The sequence below is a fragment of the Equus przewalskii genome, chromosome X (assembly GCF_037783145.1).
Source record: "Equus przewalskii isolate Varuska chromosome X, EquPr2, whole genome shotgun sequence".
In the NCBI taxonomy this organism is placed as follows: Eukaryota; Metazoa; Chordata; class Mammalia; order Perissodactyla; family Equidae; genus Equus; species Equus przewalskii.
In genome coordinates this window covers 111,983,439-112,008,725 of record NC_091863.1, presented here as the reverse complement: position 1 = coordinate 112,008,725, position 25,287 = coordinate 111,983,439, and the positions used below count along the sequence as shown (strand labels likewise).

Here is a 25,287-nt window from a genome sequence, read left to right as displayed (position 1 = left end):
TAGTTTCCTGCTTGCTCGGCAGTCAAGTGAATGTTTGATGAGTGAGAGATCGGGTGAATACGTAGCAAAATCACTCTCAATAAGAAGTTGAAATCGAATTCGAAGTATATTACAATGTACATCCGAAAGCTAAAAAAAAAAGTTGCAATCATATAGATAAGTCTAGTCAATCAACTGTTTTGTATAGTGTGATTTAAAAATACCAATATTCCAAACATGTTGGAATATTATCTGTTTAATGAACACGCATGTATTTTTATTAAAAGTGTTGATTTTAATTCTGGTTTGAAATTCTTCTTTCCTATTTCTCTACCAGGGAAGAAGACTTGGAGGCAAAATCAGAGCAACTTAAAAGTAAGCATCATTAATTAATTCAAATTTGGCTTTATTGCTATAGCTGCAGAATCAGTATGGGGGCTTAAATCATATTTTCAATTCAGTAAGCCAACATTGGGCGTTTGAGAGCCTATTTAATCTAAAAGGAAAGGCTGCTGTTGCGTTGGGTCTGATTGCAGTGCTGGCATGTCCCCAGGTGTATGAGGAGTTTCTCAAGTCTTGGCTCAAATTCAGAATAATTTCTGTAGAACATCTCATATAAGCTCCAGCTTCTCTTTCCCCAGTCCCCACCTCGGTAAGTCTAAATAAATGTTGCACCTTTCTACAAACGGAGATTCTTTCATAAGTGATTCCAGGCTTGTATGTATGAAGCATTGACAGAGGACAGGTTCTAATGAACCATACTCTGGCCTCAAAAAAGATATCTATTTGTTTCTTCTTTTCTTTTTTCCTTTTTTTTGAGGAAGATTAGCCCTGAGCTAACTGCTGCCAATCCTCCTCTTTTTGCTGAGGAAGACTGGCCCTGAGCTAACATCTGTGCCCATCTTCCTCTACTTTATATGTGGGGCGCCTACCACAGCATGGCGTGCCAAGTGGTGCCATGTCCGCACCCGGGATCCGAACCAGCGAACCCCGAGCCGCCGAAGCGGAATGTGCGGACTTAACTGCTGTGCCACCAGGCCGGCCCCTATTCGTTTCTTGGTAGATGGAAGATTCCATCTCAGTTGTCCGTGATATTCTGGCGTCTGCAGAGAGTAGCCTCATCGTAACTGCAGCACTCCACGCTTTGTTTATGTTTTCTTGATGGTAGCAAAGGACAAGAACATATCTCCAAGAGGCAGTTAGCATAGTGACACAGACTATAGAGCTCCGTTGCCTGGTTTTTAATTCCAGATCCATCATTTACTGGCTATACAACCTTGGGTAAGTTCTCTGGAACTCAATTTCTTTATCTATAAAATGGGGATAATAATAGAACCCCCTCATCATGGAGTTAGTGTAAAGATAAAATAATCTGATATTTGTGAAGTGCTTCAAGTAATGTGTGGCATATGCTAGTGTTCTGAGTGTTTTGTGCAGTTGTTAGTGGGCTCGCAGATGGCCTACACCGATGTACCCTCCCTGGTTATCGTTTTGTACAGCCACAACTTCTGGTTTCAAGAAGGAAACAGGCTGAATGCCACATTCCATAGTCTTACATGTCTCTCATTTGAGTTTCCACTCATGACTGCCCTAACGTCCTGCTGTGTGTATTTATTCATTTACATATCAGCAGGAAACAAATAGCAAGCTGGGCCTCTGTACATTTTCTTGGGGAGATTTGTAGCTGTTGAACCCAGTTTTCAAGGGCACATATTCTTCGAATTCACATCAATTTGGACAATCCTCATGAACTTAAAAGTATAAGTTTATGTTGCAGAACTTTCCAAACTTGTATTTCAGAAACCCGTTAGGAATAAATGGTGTATACCTGCCTGAGAAGTGGAGTATGCAGTATTTTAAGTCTTAATCATAGTATTAAAATGATGATAACAGTTGGTACATTGAGAAGACATAAAGCAAAGCACACTCAAAGAGGGAGCACGATAATGGTGGCTTGACTCTGTTTCATCACTTATTAATTATATGACCTTGGCCCTGTTGCTAAACCTCTTTGAGCCTCAGTTTTCCCATCTGTAAAATGGGGATAAATATGCCATAGCTCGCTAAATTGCTGTGGGGGTTAGCTATACTGATGGGCGGTAAGTACTTAGGAGCATGCCTGCACAATGTGTAGCAAGTAGTCAATAAATGTTTGTTTCTTTCCACATGTATTTGTAATATGTAGGTCACATTTTGTGGAAATGCTTCTATGAAATAGATCCTGTACTTCATTTTGGGTTCTAGTTGTTACATAGTAAATGCTACATTTACTTGGAGGTTAGGCTTTTTGCAAGCTCAGCTGTCCAGTATAGCCAGGATCCCTGGAATAGACTTCAGATGCTTCTGAAGAGCAAAGAACGCTCACGGATCTCATGCAGTGGACTCAGTAGGGCAGTCCAAATCCTGTAGAGTCTGCAAAATAAGGCAGCGGTTTAGGATCAGGGAGGTCACTTGTAGCAACAACTGACATGTGGCAGAGAGCAGATACACATGAATAGGTTCCAGCCATTTCCGAGAAACAATAGACGGTTCTGCACATCTTATTAGCCCTGGAGTCTATCATTAGATTTTATCACATCATTCATGTTCATGAGGATGCCACTGAGTCATTAAGAAAAGGGTCAGTCAATGATGTTGTGTATCCTTGGTTAAAGAATTCAAGGATTCATGTAATATTTCCTAGAAAGGTTTCCATCTTTAGCTATCTGGACAATCAAATTTTTATGAATTAACGTCATTTCTCCAAAGTGCCAAATAAATGGAACTTTACTTAATATATAAAATAAATTCTAATTAATATCTTAAATCTGTGCTCTTAGGCAACTCAAATCATTTTTTTACTAGTACATATCAAAGTTATTTCTGAATAAATATTATGTCATAGTGTTGTTTTTCAGTTTATCTACAATTAAGACCTAGAGAAAACTTAATTTAAGCTAGATTTCTTTGAAGAAGGATTATACATACATAGATGCTAATTTAACTTTTATTGTAATCATTTCAGATTGAAGTGGTGCATGATTGTCGGGAGAAGAGAAGTTCTGGTCAATCTTCCAGTTTGAACAATGACAATAGCTTGGATGTTTTACAGAAGTATCTTTTGTTTATTATCATACACTCATATACACACCTACCAGGAGGAGTCTCTGATTCAGTGTTCAAGGCGAATGTGCTTGGAATTTTGAGTTCACAGGATAGGGTTCTACTGGGTGTGACAAAAAGAGCACTAGATGAGGGGTCAGAAGTCCTAGATTTAGGCCTGGCCAACATGTGCTCTATTTATGTGACTTGAAAAGTAACTAGACCTTTTCAGAATCTTAGTCTCCTCTTTTGAAAAAGAGGTGAGAGTGAATGGGACAGTGTTGTCAAAAACTACAAAGGATGATGTAGATATACAATGCTATTTTTTATTTTTATTTTTATTTTTTGAGGAAGATTAGCTCTGAGGTAACATCCGCTGCCAATCCTCCTCTTTTTGCTGAGGAAGATTGGCCCTGAGCTAACCTCTGTGTCCATCTTCCTCTATTTTTTTTATATGTGGGACGCCTGCCACAGCATGGCTTGATAAGCAGTGTGTAGGTCCGCACCCGGGATCTGAACTGGCGAACCCTGGGCTGCCGAAGCGGAGCACGCAAAGCCAACCTTGAATTTTAGATGTTAACAATAATTGTTTTTTTCATTTTAAAAATATTGTGTTAATATTCTAGACATAAGAATATGCATCTTTTAAATTTTATATCACAGAGTTGTGAGAAAGTAGCCAGTATTTTGGAACAAGTTGTGTGGAGATATATATATTTGTGTGTATATATATATATATATATATATATATATATAATATATATTCAAAGATTGTTAAATGTTAATGCTTAAAAATGTAAAAATAAGGGGCCAGGCAGGTGGTGCAGTGGCAGCCTGGGGTTCACTGGTTCGGATCCCGGGTGTGGACATAGCACCACTTGGCAAGCCATGCTGTGGCAGGCATCCCACATATAAAGTAGAGGAAGATGGGCACAGATGTTAGCTCAGGGCCAATCTTCCTCAGCAAAAAGAGGAAGATTTGCAGCAGATGTTAACTCACGGCTAATCTTCCTCAAACAAAAAAGTAAAAATAAAAACAGAGGCCAAAGGTAGAAATTAAATTAAATGGGTTACTTATATTGGGGAGTGAGGAAATGAATTTTAAACATGATGTTAATTGGAAATCATACTGGAAGGAAAATACATTTTATTTTCAAGAGACAGTAAACAAAATTACTACCGAAACTTAAGGATGATCTATACTTGGGAAAACTAGTGTAATAAATCCACTTCATGTCTTGGAAAATTTCAGAACATTACTGGGAAAAAGGAAAAATGATGCCTAAAATGCCCATATCATTTTTTTTTGAGAGAGAGTGAAAGAGAAAGAGCTCAGAAACTGTGCTATCCAAAAAAATATTCTCGAGATTTTTAGGAATAGCTTTTGTGAGTTTTTAGTAAATTGATTCTTAAGCTTAATGAGTTAGAAATTAAGGAGTTTTTTTTTTTCATTTAAAAATAAATTCTGAGCTCTGCTCCCTTTCTTTTAAATATATTTTAGAGAGTCTTGTGGGTGGTACTTATTCTAGGAACCATAGAATTAATTTTATATTTTGATGATAAAACTGAAACCACTGGGAGTCCCTGTGCATTAACATTTTTTTCCTTATATAATTTATAATGATAATAGTTGAAACATTGCAATGCAATTGTGAAGCAATAATCTAACTGATAAACACGGTCTTTTCATTTTAGCCATGTCCTAAATGAGCTGATCCAGACCGAGAGGGTGTATGTTCGTGAGCTGTTTACTGTTTTGTTGGTAAGTGACTCAAATTGTATTTTCCCTCTTCACCCTCCAATGCTCCCCTGCTACGTTCCTGTGGAAGTGTTTAGGGCACTCTTGTCTTTCTGTCTCCTTCCTGGATTGTCACATCACGGCAGGCAGCGGGTATTTCTCTTATTGTCCGAGGCTGCATGTTCGTTAAATGTGCATATTCAGGTTCTCCGTCAGTAGTGACAGTTGTGGATTCAGAGTTTATTACAGAAGAGATAAGCTGTTCTCTTAGGGATACAGCAGGTTGTTATCATTATTCCCAGGGTGCTATTTGGAGTTTGTGATGTAAAGAACTACAAATAGGAGTAAAGTATTCATTTGATACAAATGTCATATTAATTTGGTCTGAAAAAATCTAAGCACTTATTGCTAGTTTAAGGAGAAGTTAAAGACCTATAATACAAGCTTTCATTTTTGGTTTCTCTTTTGTTTCCTACACTGTAAGCTACTCTGAAGGCCACAGAGCTGTCACTTGATTCTCCCCATTGAGTGGAAAACCTTGGCTTCCTTGTCCTGCTTTCTGAAAAAAAAATGGTGAACTTTGGGAACTAGAAGATTTGAATGTTAAAATTAGAAACAGCTTCACCCATAATCCCCTATACATTCTGCTGTGTTCACACTTTTGGTGGCCCAATCAAATGTTAATGTGAATTTTTTTTAAATGAATAAATGTATTTATTTCGGGTAGGGCTATAGAGCGGAGATGGATAATCCAGACATGTTTGATCTTATCCCACCTCTCCTGAGAAATAAGAAGGATGTTCTCTTTGGAAATATGGCAGAAATATATGAATTTCATAACAAGTATGTAACTGCTGTGTTGAATTTTCTTTTTCATATTATTTAAAGGGTTCTTGACCAATTTATTATATTTCACATAAAATTATATCATCTTTTTCCTCTGAAATTTTCACAGCATTTTCATGAGCAGTCTGGAAAATTGCGTTGATGCTCCAGAAAGAGTGGGACCTTGTTTCCTGAAAAGGGTTAGTTCAATTATTATTTAAAAATATGTAAATATGGACCACCAGAATAGCAGCTCGTTTTATAAGAACAGATTTAGAGACAAGGTAGATACTGTTTTTATGTCTTTCTGGTTTTGGAGGAGATGCATCACTCCAGCAAGTATTTAATGCTAAACTAAGTTTTGTTACAGAAACTGATGCAATGGGGTATGCAGAGCATGTAAACAGCCATTGTATTCTGTGGCCTCAAATGCTTCAGTGGCTCAGCTTGTGACCACTGACCCCTGGGTGATCCCAGGAGCCCAAGGACCATCCTGGCTATGAAGATGTGAGAGTTGGGACCATCGTAGCACAACCATTCTTGGCTTGGTTAATTTTTAGCCTAAGAGGTGCCTCGGTTTTCCCCCCGAATACGTGTAAAGTCTTAGAATCCAGTGTAGCCTGGCTTTCAGACACCAAGGCATCTATCACGGGACCTTTGCAAAACAGGGAGCCGCCTCTTCTTTTTATTCTACAAGATCATTCAGGGAGGCTCATTTCTCCCTGTCCCAAGAGTGTACGTAGTATAATTGACTTCCCAGGCTTTGTAATCATACTCACCTGCATTAGAGTTTTCTCTCAGAATGTTCTCTGCGTATCTAGCTCCTCCTCTTCCTGAAAGATCAAATCTGTCCTGGTTTGAGAGTCAATTTAATAGAGGTGATCATTGAAAACTTCCAAATAGATATCTTATCTCAGAAAGTGTTTACGGAGTGAGAAGATAATAAGGTTAAGAAGAACTATGTGTCTTTACCTATCTCCGTATATCTTAACTTTAAACACCTTTAAACTATGGCCAAATTCTTCCCCAGCTTTCCTAAGCAACAGCAGTCTCTTCTTCCTTTGGACTTCTGTAGTACTTAATGTCTGTGCTGCTCATTGGGGATTTTACATTTACTATATGCATCTTACACATATTCATGAATTCCTTCTCCAGCTAGGCAGAAAACTCTTTGAGGCAGATCCACATCCTATATATCTTTGTATCCCTCATAAGGTTAGCAGAGTTCTTGGCTACCAGTAGTGGTTTAATAAATGCCTATTGATAGGTTCATTCATTCAACAGCCATCTACTGAACACCTACTATGTGCCAAGCACTGTGCTAGGCAATGTGGATACAAAACCCAAGACTATTCACATAGAAAAACAGGGAGTCCTTTATGTACAGTGTGAGCTGTGCTATATTAGAGGTTTACAAAGAGCCCTATAAGAGCCAAGAAGAGGTGCATGTTACAGAGACTGAAGATATAAATGATGGCTTTATAGAAGAGATGACTCATGAGATGAGTGTTAAAGAGTGAGTAGGAGGTAACCCATTAGATGAGGGTCAAAAAAAGATAATACCAGGGAGAGAAAATAGCATGGGCAGATCCCTTGCAGGGTTATGATATAATGCTGATGTCCCAGTGATGAGCCAAGGACCTTGGAAATTAGCTTACAAGTTCACTCACTAGGGAGCTGAGAGACTAATAGCATAGGAAGAGTATATTTCTTGGTACCCTATTAGCTCATAGTTATGGAAAAATTAGTCTGTTTTTATAGTTCATTCAGGGAAGGCTTTTCTCCCTCTAACTCTCAAACTTGGTAAGTGGAAGTCATGAAATTACTTGGGTAACTATGAGTCCCTCTGCACAGTCTGATGGGCATGCTGTTCTTGGGATACAAAGAGGGCTCCTGACCCGCTGCCGCTGTAGCAGGCCCTTCAGACCACGTAATGCTTGGCCACACTCACCCTTGCTCAGCCTTTCTTGATAAGAGAAGTACATGTTCACAGATTGATATGTTTGAATTTGCTTTTTATCACAGAAAGATGATTTTCAGATGTACGCAAATTATTGTCAGAATAAGCCCAGATCAGAGGCAATTTGGAAGAAGTATTCAGAATGTGCCTTTTTCCAGGTAATTATTCAGGTATTGGATATACTGTTTCTGGAAGACGCTGGGATATTTCTTATTTATAAATTCATTTTCTACTTTAAGTACATTATATATATGTAGAGATTAAAGAGCAATTCAGTCCTCCCCAAAACACACACACATGCACACACATACATATGCACACAAACATATATGGTTATGCGTCGCTTAATGACGGGGATATGTTCTGAGAAATGCATCATTAGGTGATTTCGTCATTGTGCGAACATCATGGAGGGTGCTTACACAAACCTATGTGGTATAGCCTACTACACACCTAGGCTGTATGGTACTCATCTTATAGGACCAGCATCGTAACATGCACTCTGTCATTGACCAAAACATTTTACGCAGCGCATGACTGTGTGCTGCTCCCCAGAGGCAACCACTTTCAGCTCTTTTAACTACTTCTTTTGGTATTTGTCTCCATATTTCCAAATATGCTTATGTTGCTACTTCCCACCATGGAAGATGAGGATTTAACTCTCATTCACTCCTCCTCCCCCCCTACCACATACACACACATACTTCTTTTCCTTCAAATGGTCCAATATAGTTAACATTGTAATTTTGGTTGGATTGATATAAAGTGTTAACTCATTAAGACCTTATCATTTCTATGTTCAGATGACTCATGTGGTATGAGATGGTTGCTTTTCCTTCCCTTTTGTTTTTCTTGCAAGTATTTTTTTTACTCACTTAATTTTCTAGGTACTTATCCCTGTTCTACCCCCAACTCTCCCAGTTGTGAGAGTTACGTAAATCTCTTCTCAGTACATTTCAACACATTGTATTTTCTCTGAATTTTATCCTGAATAAATCTTTCCTGGAGGCTTCTGACCTGCTCATCTGGACTCACTAGGCCTGTTGCACAGCTGTCATCTTGGGATGTTGGCGAATGTCGTTTTCGAGATTCTGTTCACCTGTCTCCTGCGTAGGCTTTCCTGTTTCCTAGATGCCATATCTTTCCCTTGCTTCTTTTACTCACTTGTTTGGTGGAACACATCATCCAGTAGTGTTACTGAGAAAGCGCACATTGTAGGTAAATGTTTCTGAGAAACTTGCATGTTTGCAAATGTCTTTATTCTACCCTAACACTTGATTTCACTTAGGATAATGTTTTCAATGTTCATGCATGTTGTAGCATGTATCAAGTACTTCGTTCCATTTTGTGGCAGAATAATATTCCATTGTATGGATGTTCTGCATTTTATTTACCTGTTCATCAGTTGATGGATATTTGAGTTGTTTCCACCTCTTAGCGTACAAGTTTTTGTGTGGACATATATTTTCCTCTCTCTTGGCCATATACCTGGGTGTGAAATTGTTGGGTCATATAATGACTCTGTTTCACTTTTCAAAGGACTATAGGATTGTTTTCCAAAATTGTGGCGCTGTTTTACATTCCTGCCAATGGTGTCTGAGGGTACTGATTGGTCCAGACCCTCACCAACACTTGTTAGTAGCTGATTACTTTTTCAGGCTTTCGACAACCATCTTTCCTCAAACCCCACCCACATCACCCCCCTTCAGAGGTACTTGATGTCGGTAATTCTTTATGGAGCGGGGAAAGGTGTTCTATAACATAAATTGAGTTGTTCCTTGGATTTTCCGTCTGCCAACTTGAAATTCACTTTTCTCGAGTGTGCTCAGTTGCTTACGACTTGTCAGTGTGGTTTCCAGTTTCCAAATTTTGTCAGTATTTTTTCCTCTCCCATCTTTGTACTTCTGGGTTTTGCCTTGCAAAAATAACTTTTCCATCATTTTAGTTGATTTTCATGAGTGAGGAGAGCCAGATGGATGTATCAGTCCACCATCTTTAACTGTAAGCTGATGATTATTTGCATTAGATTGTATATTGGATTTTATCCATATCAAGAGGAGGATCCTGGATCTTAACATGAGTATATCCTCTCCTACTCCCTTTCTCTTCTGCACTTCCTATATGCACATTTCATCCTAATCAGCCCCATCTTGCCCTAATTATGGACCCTACAATGTTCCCAGGACCCAAAGTCATGACCCTTGTATTTATAGTGGCAGTGAGCCAATAATCAAGTGAAATATAGCACCAGTTGATGAGGGCTGTATTTTTCTTGTGATATTAAAAAAACTTTTCTCATACCCAGTCTGATTTATATTCAGTACAACCTTTTTTTTTTTTTGTTACAATCTATTTCTTTTCTGGGTCTTGGCCTGTGTAACTGAGCCTTATGTTACTTTCCTTGGACATATTTAAGAACTTTTGTCATGTTCATCTATAGGCATTCATTGCTTTCTCACCTTTTAAACATTCCACATCAATGTGAATTTATATGTAAAAGCTTTTTAGTCTGAAATTTTTTAATTTTCTACCTCTCAAATTCTTGAAATAATGTATACTGTGGTTGTACAGATATGCTGCCTCTTATATTTCCATACCATGTGTAACAGCTATTTTTCTGGTAAATTCTTATTGAGATGTAAGAAACCTGCATGCATTGGGTCTAATCAGTGAACACTTGGCATTTTCACAGGTATATGTCTTAATTTAAATGTATTGATAATTGTATTTTAATGACAGGAATGTCAAAGAAAATTAAAACACAGACTTGGTCTGGATTCCTATTTACTCAAACCAGTGCAACGAATCACTAAATATCAGTTACTCTTGAAGGTAATTATATGAAGCGTTTGTTTCTTTCTTTACTTCTTTGGGTCAGATGTGGCAAGGCCATTAAAAAGGAGGTAGCTGACTAGGAAACACGAGCAATAGGTGTGCCCAATGACTGGGCAAGCTGGATTTAGCAGTAGAATCAGTGCCGTGTGCTCCTTCGGTTCGCTGTGGCTATGCAAGTACCAGAGGCATAGATGTAAAGCTGAGAATGTCTAGAGTCCTTTTAGCTGTTTAGTTATCCATAGCAGTTACGCTGATGTATGTATAACATTTACTGCAGGACTTTACTATTGTTAAGAAGAACTAAGCAAATATTTTTTATAGTTTTGAGATTATATTTCATATGAGCCTTCTCAGTGAAAAATGAAGATAGCATACCCCTCATGTAGTGTGAAAGGATTACTAAAATGTTGTGTTAAGTATAATTGCAACGTAGCTTGTTTTACAATGTAGTTTTACAATGTTCTATGGTATGTGAATAAAACAAACTGTTGTACATAGAGGATCAAAAAAATGTGTAACTGCTTTAAAAACTAACCTCTGGTGTGTCCTAACAGCTATTGTTCTCCAGCCCAAAGCCATTGAATGCCCTCACTTTAGACTGTTCAGTCAATATTCCATTTCTTCCCCAATTTTGACATTGTTATTAAATATAGTATTAATGTGACAAAATAGCATTTGAAAGAAATTACTCAAAAAACTGACATTATCTTTGGATTCCTCCTTGAAAGCCAAAAATTTATTCATATTCTTCAGCTATTAATATCTGCCTAATATTAAGTTTAATTCTTGCCTTCTAATTACAGGAGCTGTTAAAATATAGCAAAGACTGTGAAGGATCTAAACAATTAAAGGAGGCGCTTGACACCATGCTGGATTTACTGAAGTCAGTTAACGACTCCATGCATCAGATTGCAATAAACGGCTATATTGTAAGTGGATTTTAATGGTTGTTGCAGTTTTAGGGAGTAAGCATGTTAACATCCCTTTCTTCCTCTCCTGGAACCAATTGAGAAATAAGAAGTAAGAGGCAGACAAGTGGAGATCCAAATGTCAGTGTTATTGCTGATAATGCTAAGTGGAGAATTGGCTTCAGATCAGCAGCCAAATGGATTTGCAACATTTCTCCTGTCCCTAACAGCCTACCCCCAAGTCCAGACTTTGGGAGGTCCCGCTTAAAGGAATGTTTGGGTCTTTAAAGGAGACATGTTGTCCCAGAACTGCTCCTTGTCCTGGTTCAGGATAGAAAAAGATCAAATCTTTAGAGTTAGCTCCCCCCAGTGGGGAAACTTGGACCCAGGGATGTCATTCGCCAATCAGGATTGAGGAAGAGATGGGGAGCGTTACCCTGACTGAAATACCTCCACGTGGAGACATGAAGCCAGGGAAAAGGAGGTTTCTTCATCTGCCACTCCCACAGTAATTTGGTACCTATGTGACACGTGGCATGTTTTAATATAAAAAGTTCTGATGAACAAAATTTTAAAAACTGTATAAATTATGCTTCAGGGTTTTAGTAGGTAGAGCTAAACACTCTGATGTTGATGTCAGAGATCTGAATGTAGCTCTGCCTTGTACTAACGGGTTTTGATTTCCCATTCTAGGGAAACTTAAATGAGCTGGGCAAGATGATAACGCAAGGTGCCTTCAGCGTTTGGACTGGACACAAGAAAGGTGCTACAAAAATGAAGGATTTTGCTAGATTCAAACCAATGCAGCGACACCTTTTCTTGTACGAAAAAGCCATTGTTTTTTGTAAACGGCGTGTTGAAAGTGGAGAAGGCTCTGATAGATACCCGTCGTACAGTTTTAAGCACTGTTTGAAAGTAAGACAATTTGAATTGTGTAATGTAATATTCTTTCATATATATGTATTCAACTTTGTATACTTTCTCAGTTCAAATGAGTGGGTTTTATACTTTAGTTGTACATCCCTTTGTTTAAATGAAATCTTTTTTTTGACCATATGCTAAACTGCCTCACTGAAATCTTTCTTTGTTGAGTTGAGGTATAATTGACATATAACATTATATTAGTTTCAAGTGTACAACATAATGATTCGATATTTGTATATATTGTAAAATGATCGCCACAATAAGTCTAGTTAATATTCATCAATATACAGTTAAAAAATTTTTCTTCTTGTGATGAGAACTTTTAAGATCTACTCTCAGGGGGCCGGCCCAGTGGCGCAGAGGTTGGGTTCACACGTGCCACTTCTTGGCAGCCCGGGGTTCACCGATTCGGATCCTGGGTGTGGACGTGGCACCGCTTGGCAAAAGCCATGCTGTGGTAGGCGTCCCACGTATAGAGTGGAGGAGGATGGGCATGGCTGTTGACTTGGGGCTGGTCTTCCTCAGCAAAGAGAGGAGGATTGGCAGTTGTTGGCTCGGGGCTAGTCTTCCTCAAAAAAAAAAAAGATCTACTCTCTTAGCAACTTTCAAATATGCAATACAGCATTATTAACTATAGTCACCGTACTATACATTACATCTCTAGGACTAATTTATTTTATAACTGGAAGTTTGTACCCTTTGACCCCCTTCACCCAATTCACCCACTCCCACCCATGAGATTTTAAATAAAAGTCTTATATAGAAGTCAGGTAAAGCGGAACTTCTCTGCCTGAAATGAGAGTGAGGGTGGGAGCTTTGCCTCCATCCTTTCTTCTCACACTCTAATCCTAGGCAGTCCCCAGGGGGGCTCCCTAGTGTCCTGCAGAACACAGTTTGAAATTATAGGAAGTGACCCAGGCTCCCCTGTGAGCACTCTCTTAACAGTGGTACTGGTTGGAGTTTTTAAAAAAAATTATTTTATTGAGATCACATTGGTTTATAACATTGTGTAATTTGAGGTGTACATTATTATATATCAGTTTCTATATAGACTGCATCGTGCTCACCACCAACAGTCTAATTTTTATTTGGGTAGAGTTTTGCTTGTGGTGGCAAGGAGCGTTTATTGTACAGGAGAGACAAGGAGGAAAGAGTCTCTTCATTTTTCTCAATGAAATTTAAAAAAGATAACTTTGCTGTTTAGCGTATCCCCACCTTCCTTTTTGTATCCCTCCTCTGTCCCCTAGCACCTCCCTTCCTGTGTGTCCAAGCCACCAATAGCCGAATCCTGCCCACATCTGTCCTGTCCTATCCTTTGAAATTATTTTCTTCTCTCCTATAACCCAAACTGCCATTCCATCCTAATGCTAGTTTGGTATTAAAATGTGAGCAGTATTGTTTGAGGAAGTCACTGGCAATCCAGTGATACTCCCAGCTGGTTTTGACATTTGACAAGAGGAACTTCCAATTTACATGAGTCTGTAATTGGTGAATTCGATTTTTTTAACACCTAATTAATTTTATCTTTCAAGTTTTAAGTCGTAAAAGCAGTATAGCATTTGTTATAGAAAATTTGGGAAATAGAGAAAATTATCACCCTTAATTCCCCACCCACTATCAATTTGGTCATCTTTCATGAGCATGTTCTTTCCTAGTTGTCAACACGAGTGTATTGGAGAAGTGAGGGAACTTTGAGCAGCGGTGGTAGAGTCAGGCCGTGTGTGCTGAGATAGGCCTGAGGTGTTTGTGTTAGGAAGCCGCCAGATACGCGGGCCCTGCTTTTGATTCCTCCCAAAGGGTCAGCAGCCCCAAGCTGCTCCTAACAAGGTTCCTACCCAGGATCGGGTCTCTGATTTCTTCCTACTGTCGACCTTCCTTGCTTCACTTCTGAGTCTACAGCAGCATCACAACTTCTTTAAAACTCTTGCTGTTTTCATAGCAAGTGCCCAGTTGCTCCTTTGATGTTAGCAGCCTACCTTCAAGCCCTCAAAATCTCCAAGGGTCTTTTATGTCTCTAACAAACGTTGTTTGAGAACTAAGAATTTGTTAAGTGATCTCAGCCAGGGCTCAGATCGCTTGCTGTCTGTCTACCGATTCCTTGGGGAGGGTTCTACCTTCATTGGTGTATTGGACCCAAATTCATTTGGTTCACTTTTTATTTGTGGGGTTGACCTAGGTAATACCTAATGTCGTATTTTTGGTTTGTATTGATTTTCTATTTTGCCTTTAAGTTGTCGCAGTGATGGGCGCACCAACAGAATATTTCGAGAGTACGTTAGAGTAAGGAGGGACTGGGGTGTAGTAATGAAGTCATGAGAACTCAAACTAACAATGGTTACCATGGAAACAGAGGGTGGGATAGGTGCAAGAAACATTTCCATGGAAGGTAGGCACCCAGACTTGTTGACTTACTAGATACAGGAAATAAATAATAGCTGACATTTGAAGGAAAAAAACCAGTCCGATTTTTCTTTGGCTTCCCAGTAATTGTCTAGGATCCTGAATAAAAGAGATTGGTCAGTGATGCCTGCAGGGATTTAGACCGGGATTACTAGGAAAATGGTAATGCCACTGGCAGAGAAAGATGCAAGTTAGGCTATTTCTTAAGCCTCACTATGCTTACTCCCTCTTACTTACCTGTCATGAGATTCCAGGATTAAATAATTGTTAGCATTACTAGTCAGTGTGTTACATAACAATTTGGTTTACTCATTTCAGTGTTCCCCCGGTAGAGAGGATCAATGCAGATGCTCTCTATTGCTGAGCAACTCCTCTCTCACTGTCCATGGACTCTTACCTTGACTTCATCATGTCAAACTGGGTTTCCACAGCCTGCCAATGCACTTTCTAATGATTGTGTGCTATATTTTAAGTTGGCCACTTCTATGTAAACGAAAGGCCCTAAGGTCACAGTTAGTCATATGGACAGATTTGAGTTCTTCATATCCCTCAGTTCATGCACTTATTATTATCATCTATTTTTTTAAATTTAACATACACTAGTGCTTACTATGTGCTAGGAACTAAGATTTTACAAATAGCAATGTCAACTCATTTAATTCACATAGCAATTTTCTATGAAGTGGGAACTATTATTAACTCATTATTCCCATTTTGAAGATAGGAAAGCCAAGTTCCAGAGAGACGAGTAATTTGTTCAGGAGCACATAGCTAGTAAGTGGTACAGCGCAGATTCAAAACAGGCAGATGGCTCCAGAGTCCATGCTCTTAATCACTGCACCATGATGGAAGGCCTTGTTCTTGTTCGTTCATTCTTTCATTCCTTCACTCATTCCTTCTTATCCCCATTCTCCATGCTTGATCGCCTCTCTTCCCCTGTAGCAACCATTCTAATTCATTTGATGTATATCCTTCAGTTTGTGTGTTCTTGTTAAATATATACTAATGTTCTGTGTACATCTAGTTTTAACTTACATAAATTTTATTGTGTTATAATTCTCATTTTTTTCCTTTTTTTTGATCTCTGAAACTGTTTCAAGATACAGCCATGTTACTGTTTTATACCCAGTGTCTTCCTTCTAACTGCTTCATAGCTCTTCAGCCTAGCTACATTTTTTGTTAATGTGATTCAAGATAAATTTTTTAATAATACTAACCCAAGAAGTAATTAAACTATCCCAGAGGCATGAATACAAATCTTAAGATTGGTAGTTATTGGTTATAATCCCAGAGTTCTTGACCCACTGGATGACTTGGAACAAGGTAGTTGACATCTTCACACTACCCTGAAGACAGAAAATGAGGTTAAAAGTTGAGGGCCTGAACACCTAACACAGCAAGATGTCTTCAGATAAAATGCTTTATAATAAAGAAAATGTATTCATAGCTGCCAGAAATCATCAATGAAAACATGAAGGATACAGCAGGGATCACAGGGCGAAACTATAGAATCAGCCTCACTATTTAATCTAAATATTATTATATAGTATATTATATAATTACTCATATAGTTATACTCATATAGTTAGACCTTTAATTCTACCTCTAGATTCTAAAACTGAGTAAATTTTCATGATATAGTGAGCGTTTAGTAAGTAGATTAGAAACCTTTCAATAAAACCTTTATATTTTGTTATTTGAGAAAATATATACAATCCACAAATTACAAATGGATTGTATTCCAGTGGATCATTTGTAAGTGAATTGTTTGGAACTGAGAACAATATTGTCTGATAGATATAATGATTAGATTTCCAGAGTAACTTCAAAAGGCTCATTTAATCTATAACGATGTGCTATATGTGTGCAATGAAAAATAACAAAACTATTACAATTCAAAGAAGGGAAAGTTTGGAAAGCAAACTCACACTTAACAAAAGCTGATTATCTGCTCTAAGCATTTAATGCATGCTCTTTAATCCTATATCAATTCTATGAAATAGGTAAGCTTCCCATTTTGTAGTTGAGGAAACTGAAGTTGAGAAATCTTAAGCAACTTGCACCAAGACACATAGCTAGTAAGTGGTAGAGATGGAAATCCAACACAGGCCTTTTGGACGCCAAAGCTCATGTGCTTTCAATGTTATCATGCTTTTAACACAAAACCATGTATTGAAACAAAATCAATGTAAATAGAGATTGAATATGAGATTATTATTTATCTTAAATCCCGATCTTTGAGCAAAAGTAAGTTAGAGTGGTTGAGTAGGAATATAAAGATATTTTTGGAGATCTGAAAGTAACTTCTGACTGCATTCAGGGTAGATGTCACAGGCTCTTTCATTAGTATGTCACATTTCATTTCTAAGCATAATCCCTTTTCTTTTCCTTGGTATGGGGATCTCACAAGCACTACTTTTCATGCTTATCAGCTCTAATTAGGGTCATTTTGGGGGCTTGTAAATGGAACAGAGAGTGAGATATTCCACTAGATAATTAGGCAGGGATTGAAAGAAAAGAGAAGGCACAAGGGGACTAAAAGAGACTGTGTGTACAAGGGAGTGAAATTGCTCAAAATGGAATTAACCAGCCTATTAGCAGCACAGGATGAAAGAAAATGGAAGAGTTTTTGCTTTGCACAATCATAGGAAGGAGAAGAAAAACTGCGATAAGGAAGAGATATTGCATATAAAAGTTTCACTGGCTACAAGAAGACATCACCTCCCGTGACAGATTATTTGTTTTCTAGAGAAGCTGAGAGATTGGTGGAAATAGAGGGGATCCTTGTGTAACTGGCTGGTTCTCCCCCGCCCCATAAAGTGGATGTTTACAACTTGTAGGGCTTCTATAGAGATAAGTAATAATCTGTCAGATTAATTTATCTGGCAAATGATTATTAAAAATAACCATTTAAATTAATTTTGGATGATGTTTTTCACTAATGTTTAATTCTAATTATTTTCACTAATGTTTTACTTCTGTGTTTGACACAATAATTTGTTTTAATAGTGTACAATTTATAACAGAATTCAATCTTAGATGGACTACTTGGATGTTTAGATTTATAACATTTGTTTCAATCGCTGGCATGGAGCATGTAATCTGTACTAGAAGGGCATAGTTCAATGAAAACATTTAAATACTCAGGTGTATGGTTGTATTTATCATTTCATATTCTTAGAATATAAAATGTATATTTTGCCCAAATGAGAAATTCTGTTTCAATTACACTATGATGTGGGTAGATTTAATGTAATTTCATATTCCAAATTAAATGCTCATGAAAATTTTGATTTTATATTTTAAATTTTGATTTTAAATTTTAAATGATTTTGATTTTTGATTTTAAATTTTATAGATGGATGAAGTTGGAATCACTGAATATGTGAAAGGCGATAACCGCAAGTTTGAAATCTGGTATGCCGGGAAGGAAGAAGTTTATATTGTCCAGGTTAGTCATTTAAAAATTATTGTCGAAACCATAACCTGCATTAAGATACGAAAGTCTGAATTTGCAAACAAAAATCATTTTGGTTACATTACAAAAGTTCTCATTCCTTTCATGTTGGTCACTTAAATATTATTTAATTACTCTTTGTGATGTAGTTAAACATTTTTCAGTAGCACATGTATTCTTTAACTTCAGATATGCCTGTGGTGCTTTCTAGGGCTTAAGGTTTCCCAGCTACAGTAGGAGACTTATCAACTATAGTTGATAGCCAATAACTTGGCAGATGCTTCTCTGTCCCCATCAAATTTCTAGAGTTATAGATTCATAACAGTGCTGAGTTCCTCTTGTGCTCAGCATTCAGAGAGTGCCTGATTATGAGACAAAGGGATGTGACAGTTCAGATTTGATTGTTGTCTCTAAAGAATATGGTAGAGCCCTGGCCAGATGTGCTGTAATGTCCATCCTGTTTAAGGGAAGGGGAGAGGAATGAGAACATATCAAGAGGATGTTGTCATTTCAGTAAGCATTTCTGTCATGATTTGTGACAGGTGAATGTGCTGTTATCTGCTGGAAGAGTTCAGTGTTTTTTCTTTGTTTTAATTCTGTGCTAGGTGATTATAATTCATAAAAGTACATTTTCTTGGTTTGGTTTAAATATATGACTTCTTGCTTTCTTTTACAAACTTATCTTGTAAGTAATGGGAGGATATTTAAGGAAGCTTTCATGCTGTCATCAGTTATCAAGATTACTCTGCAACAGATTTTTTCAGAAACAGTAGAACTTGTCTTATTTTACCAAAATTAAACATAAAAACATTTATATTTTTAGAAGAACCCTCCTACGAAGAAAAACTAAGTGAGATTATATTTCACATTTTCTCTGAGTCTTATTACTTAAGGACAATTTCAAAATGATTTTGACTGTTATTTGATCTAATCTGATGGCTAATTATTTGTTTCTTAGAAGTTTTAAGAATCACAAGTTTGAATATGGTGGTTCAGGTTGTAGACCATGTTTGATATACTTAATTATATTTGTTTTATTATAAAGTGTCCTTTTTAAAAGGAAGCATGCGTCTCTTTCCTCTTTTTTAAAAAATCTTTAGGCTCCAAATTTAGATGTGAAGATGACATGGTTAAAAGAAATAAGAAGTATTTTGTTGAAGCAACAGGAACTTATGACAGGTAAATTCAAGTATGCATTCTTCAGAGCAAGAAGTACTGTAACAGCTCATCTACTCAGATTTTGTGATAATTTTTACAGGGAATGGGGCTGATATTTACTTTATACTATGTATAATGAAAGATTTGTTAAACTAATTTAGTAGGAGATCAAGATTGCGGGGGGTTGTTTAAACTACTTTGGAGAATGAACTTTACACTGGAAAATGAACTTTAGTGCTTGAGAAGAAATTGTGAAATAATATTGCAAACTGTGTTAATTCTGAGTCCTTCCCATGAGGCAACTCTGCTTAGGACCTCGAGTAATCAGTGCTTGGTAATGTTGGCGTGGGAGTGGTTCTATTATAAACTTGAATTTCTTAAATCAAATATTACATGGTTCAGTCCTTTTCCATATTCCAAATTAAGACTGGCCTTCCCTCTGGTTATTTCAAGTCTGTGAAGGTTAACTCTAGTGCGAATGGGGGTGTATGTGTGCAGTGTCTGCATGTGAAAGTCATTGGTCTTCAAGGAAGCTTCTGAATTATGCTTATATAAACTTTGTCTTATTTCACAGTTAAAAGGCGAGAGCAACATAATCAGTTAACAGAACAGGATCAGCTTTCTTCACAGCAGAACAATGAGTAAGTGATTATTCTTTAAGAAATATCACTCCTGTAATCTTCTGTTTTCCATGTGTAACATGAAACAATGTAATTAAAGTCTCTCAGACCAAAACTACCCGCCCTGTTAGCAAGAACTCATCAAATTCCAGGAACACATCCTTTTCTCAGTTCTATCCTTATACTTGGAACCTGATATTCCTTAATAGTTATCTTATTGTTCTTGGCATTAAAAATAATACCATAGTGTAGGCTATTTTTTTTTAATGATACCCTGATTTTCACCATCTAATCTAAGTAGTTCTCTCTTTTTTTGCTGGGAAAGTTTCGCCCCGAGCTAACATCTGTTGTCAATCTTCCTCTCTCTTTTTTCACTTCCTCCCCAAAGCCCCAGTACATAGTTGTATATTCTAGTTGTAGGTCCTTCTAGTTCTTCTGTGTGAGCTGCTGCCACCACATGGCTGCTGACAGATGACTGACAGGCCGCTGAAGTGGAGCATGCTGAATTTAAATCACTAGGCCGTCAGGGCTGGCTCTGGGCTCATTTTTAAACGTGACTAAAAGTGCTTTGTTCTCAGTATTTCCTGGGGGGAGATGCATGTAGGCTTACAGTAAAAGTGGCTGCATTCATGGCTTTCTCTTCAAAATATTTTTGGTCACCTTCGATCTCATTGGAGAAAGAGAGTTGTAAGAATGCTGAAGGACTGGCGGCTGCTACTGACCCACAACTTTGTGGTCCCTTGATAGAGACCACTTGCTGGTGACTTGACCTCTCATTCTACATAGTTAGAGAGGAGGTATGGGTCCTGGGAGGGAGCTTTGCCTGGATACAACCATGAAGTCTTTGAGGAAGATAGTGTTCCTAAATGATAGCACTGCTGGTGTAGAGATGAGGTCTTTGTATTCTGGCTCTAGAAATCCTAACAGGTGGTGTTTCCATAGAACAGCTGCATATATTCAGAAAGAATCCCCACACTGATTCCAAAGCCTTGGCACGGAAATTCACCATGCAGCATCTCCATGATGTAGGGATCATTGAATGACTTATTAAAAATACCCCTTTTCTCTTTGTTACACATCATCTTTCAGAGGTAGGTAAAATCAGGTGCAAAGTGTGTTGGTTCATTTGGGGCCTTAGGAGAACCATTTGAAAGTCACAGTGGAAGTCTTTATCTTATAGGAGTCACAATACTTAATGTTTTGTCATATATTATGGAAGTAATGTCTTTAGATTTCATGCAGTAATTGACTTCATAGTAGCTGATGCAGCTCAACAGTATTAATCAGATTAAGGTTTCATCATCATTTATACAAACCTTCCCTAATTCATTAAGGTTAAAAGTTCAAAGAGCAACAGAGATTTTTTTTGTTTATATTTTTCCAACTTAATTGAGTTATAGTTGACAATTAAGATTGTATATTTTTAAAGAGTGTGACTTGATGATTTGATATATGTACACATTATGAAGGATTCGCGACAGTCAAGCTAATTAGCATATCCATTACCTCACGTAGTTTCCTCTTTCATGTGTGTGGTGAGAACACTTAAGTTCTACCTCTTAGCGAATTTCAAGTGTACAATATGCAACAGAGATTTTCAACAATGTATCTGCCCTGCATCCAGAAAGGAATCGTTTTTTCCTTGAATATTAAACAGAGACCCTGCTGGCTTGGATCCTAGGAGTTAAGCTTTTGTATATTATGAACTGTTATCACACAGGCTTAAATAAGGAGGGAGTCAGCTCTGTTTGAATAGATTCTCAGAGCATGTGGTTTTTTTTTTTTAAAGATTTTATTTTTTTCCTTTTTCTCCCCAAAGCCCCTCGGTACATAGTTGTATATTCTTAGTTGTGGGTCCTTCTAGCTGTGGCATGTGGGGCGCTGCCTCAGCGTGGTTTGATGAGCAGTGCCATGTCTGCGCCCAGGATTCGAACTGACGAAACACTGGGCCGCCTGCAGCGGAGCGCGCAAACTTAACCACTCGGCCACGGGGCCAGCCCCTCAGAGCATGTTCTTAACACATGGTATCAGTGGAAGAAATACCATTTTTAATTTCCTGTTACTCTCAGACTGTACAAAAGCTCACTTATTTTTACATATTTACTATTTCAGAAGGCAACGGAGAGCTTTCATAGGCGCTGAGGAAACTGAGTCAGAACACCCCAGCAGTGTGGTGGAGGTTGGTGAGGCAATGGCATCGGTTCAGGCAGAAGCAAATACAGGTATGTGTAATTGTCATCCGAAAGTAAGGTTCATGGCTGTGCAATTATTTCTCTCCCATTGTTAATTTGAAAAATCTACCTGTCTATTATCTTTGTGTAAAGAAAACAAAGTTAACCCATTTTTAGAAGGCTCTTATGTCTTGCATGTGCAAGAGACTCTGGTGGGCACTGCAGAGTAGTGGTTGTCAAAGTGGTCCCTGGACCAGTAGCGTTAGCATCACCTGAGAACTTGTAAGGAAGGCAAATTCTTTGGCTCTGCCCCGGACCTTCTGAATCAGAAACTCAGGGAGTGAGACCCAGCCATGTGTGATTTAACAAGTTCTCCATGTGATTCTTTCCGACGCACACTCGAGTTTGGGAACTCCTGCTACAAAGGATACAGAGATGAATAAAACACATATACTGGCTTCAAGGAATGCACACTTCATTCATCGTAGATTTAGTGAATAGAGAAGGGTTGTTTACAGCTGGAATATTTATTTTTCTTTTGCAAATTGTGTCATTTAAACAGATTTCAAACAATATGTTTAATTTGATAAATATAACACAGCCTGTGTGCCAGGAAGTGTGCAAAGCTCTGGGCAGACAGTCTAATTAAGATACACTCAACTGCCATCCTCACAAAGCTGGAAGAGTAGAAAGATAATTCAAGAAGCAGTTATGGATTGTAATTAGTCTTTGGGTGGTGAACATGATGTAATCTACACAGAATTCGAAATACATTATGATGTACACCTGAAAGTTACATAATGTTATAATCCAATGTTACTGCAATAAAAATAAAATACATAAGCAATTAAAATTAAATGTGATGAGTGTTAGGGAAGTACAAGGTGCTGTAGAAGCACTGGGCAGGGTCACCTGAGCAACTCTGGAATCAGTAGCATAGACTTTCCAGGAGAAATGCCTAACAGAGTGCCTGATAGTTAATACTTAAGTATGATGATCCATAATCTGGAACAGTTCTCTACTGTTGAGGAGAAACAAGTTATGACAACCTTGCTCAACTTTCAGTTATCTATTTAAAGATCACTTCCCTCAGGTCATCCATGCTGTGGTCCCCTGAGCAATCAGGAGAGAGCCTAGTACCAATGCCTTCATTTGACAAATGAGGAAACCAACTCAGAGAAGGTTGACATGACTTTTTCAAGGTTACATGAATAGTTGAAGTGTGGCCAAGATGAGATTCTGTTAATTCTCTGCATACATTAGATTGCTTAATTCATATCAGTTCAATATATTTTATTAATTAAGCACCTCTTACATGCAAGTCTCTTATGAGGCATACAATGTATAACACATGTTCTCTGCCTAATAAGAGAGATAAGACAAGTCAAAAATAGTACTATTACCAGGTAGGATGTTATAGGTGTTATTTGAGTGGGACCAGTAAAAATGCTATAGAAAAATTGGGGGAAGAAGTGATTTTCTGTAAGAAGGAGTAAATGTTCTCTGGAATGTTATTTAACTTATTGTTATTTGTAATAACTCTCCCACTAACACCAACTTGAAACCACCCTAAAAAGTAAAAGAAGTATATGACATTCCAGGCTCTTTCTGAAATATCAGAAATTCTAAAATAGTTCAATCTAATTGGAGGTTTTGTTATAGAAAGACATGATTCTTGGACCATTGAAGGTTACAGCCTTGAGTATTATAGTTAGTTTTTCTTCTCTCCTTGTGGTGGACCAGCACCTTTAAGTAATTGCCACCTTCCATGTTTTTCTTATAGTTTGGACCGAGATTTCATCACCTGCAGAAATCTCTGAAGAACCTCAGGAATGGTCAACCAGTTATTTCTACTCTTCTTATGATGACAATGAAGAAGAACAGAGGCCCCTAATGGTCAGTAAAGATGTATTAAAACAAATAGATAAAAACTCTTGAGGCAGTTTTACTGCTGAAATAGGTGAGGCACGTAGGGGCAATCTTTTGTCAGTATCCTTGAGGTCATTAGGTGTATTCCGTAGCCAAAAGATTTGCAACAAGTCTTCCTATGAACATTCAGTAAGCACTTCTTTTTTTAAGTAGAACTTGTTTGAGCTCTAGGTGGAGCTCCTGCTGACGTTGATGAGAGAAATAGCCAATCACTGCAAGGTGCTATACATTGACCAGTTTTCTCTTTAATTGAACTTCACCACTGTGTTTTCAATCTAGGCATGTGAAATAAACTCGGAGGACAATGAGAGTCAAAAATACTGTAAAAATCAGTTTAGAATCCAGATTGGAAAATATAGGAAATAAATGTTACACATTAAAAACTAACAACATCTGGGGAATATATTTTAGTGGGCTGTCAAAACTGTGCTAATGATACTAAATCTCAGCATATTCGAGCAAGGGGGCACCCCATAAGACTAAAGGAGGTTGCTTTAGGGTAAAAGTAAGTGTTTTATAGAAAATCAGTTTGTAATGCTGTTAGGATCCCAGTAGATTATTAGAGGGGAGTTAGGACTGTTTAGGGTAAATCTCCAATTTTCTGCAGTCACCAGCTTTGAGAGTGGGAATGATGCTTTGTAGTGGCCTGCTCCTTGGTGCCCTTCAGAGGAGCAAATTCAATTCGGCATTCTAAGTGGGGGTAAGGGAGTAAGGCATGGCTAATCACAAAGCTGCATAGTATTGACTCTGGAATGCTTTCTTTAAACAAGTAATAGAATATTCTTTCTCCTAATAATACAATGACCATAATACATATTTGTACGATAGTTTATAGTTTACAAAGTGATTTCACATTTAATATTCATAGTATTAGTGAGAGAAAGGGCAGGCTTTATTACCTCCAGTTGACAGAGGAGGAAACTGAGGCTCAGAGCTGCTAAGAGTTTTCTCTAGAGTTAATTGTCTAGACCAGCAGTGCTCAAACTTTTTAATGTAGGGACCCTTTACATTCTTAAAAATTACTGAGAATTCCAAAGAGCTCTTGTTTTTGTAGGTTACATCTGTTGATAGTTTTGTTTTTGTTAGTGACGTTGAGTTAATTCCAACTTCTACTGACCCTGTGTACAGCAGAGGGGAGCCCTGCCTGGTCTTTTTGTGCCATCCTCTCACCTTCTGGCGCTATATCAGACAACACTCTCCTGCTATTCACAGGATTGTCATGGCCATTTTTTTCGGAAGTGGGTGGCCAGGTCCTTCTTCCTAGTCTGTCTTGGTCTGGAAGCTCCACTGAAACCTGTCCAC

General features: G+C 37.9%; 1 protein-coding gene across 12 annotated transcripts in view; it reads left to right on the top strand.

Moving 5' to 3' along the window:
- The window catches only part of MCF2 (MCF.2 cell line derived transforming sequence), a 117,280-nt gene that overhangs the window by 81,468 nt on the left and 10,525 nt on the right, over positions 1-25,287 (top strand). For 11 of the 12 annotated variants that reach the window (XR_011536058.1, XR_011536057.1, XR_011536059.1 and 8 more), the window contains 14 exons: positions 317-354; positions 2,984-3,072; positions 4,756-4,822; positions 5,526-5,641; positions 5,754-5,823; positions 7,649-7,741; positions 10,323-10,415; positions 11,222-11,347; positions 12,020-12,241; positions 18,009-18,101; positions 19,208-19,286; positions 19,840-19,906; positions 21,998-22,107; positions 23,840-23,952. Coding sequence is in view for 9 of the 12 variants with exons in the window: in XM_070605234.1 (XP_070461335.1) it covers positions 317-354; positions 2,984-3,072; positions 4,756-4,822; positions 5,526-5,641; positions 5,754-5,823; positions 7,649-7,741; positions 10,323-10,415; positions 11,222-11,347; positions 12,020-12,241; positions 18,009-18,101; positions 19,208-19,286; positions 19,840-19,906; positions 21,998-22,107; positions 23,840-23,952 (1,376 nt within the window). In the remaining 3 variants the exon portion in view is untranslated. Of the gene's footprint in view, positions 1-316; positions 355-2,983; positions 3,073-4,755; positions 4,823-5,525; positions 5,642-5,753; positions 5,824-7,648; positions 7,742-10,322; positions 10,416-11,221; positions 11,348-12,019; positions 12,242-18,008; positions 18,102-19,207; positions 19,287-19,839; positions 19,911-21,997; positions 22,108-23,839; positions 23,953-25,287 lie in introns of those variants that run through there. The other variant, XM_070605244.1, reaches the window with a different exon arrangement.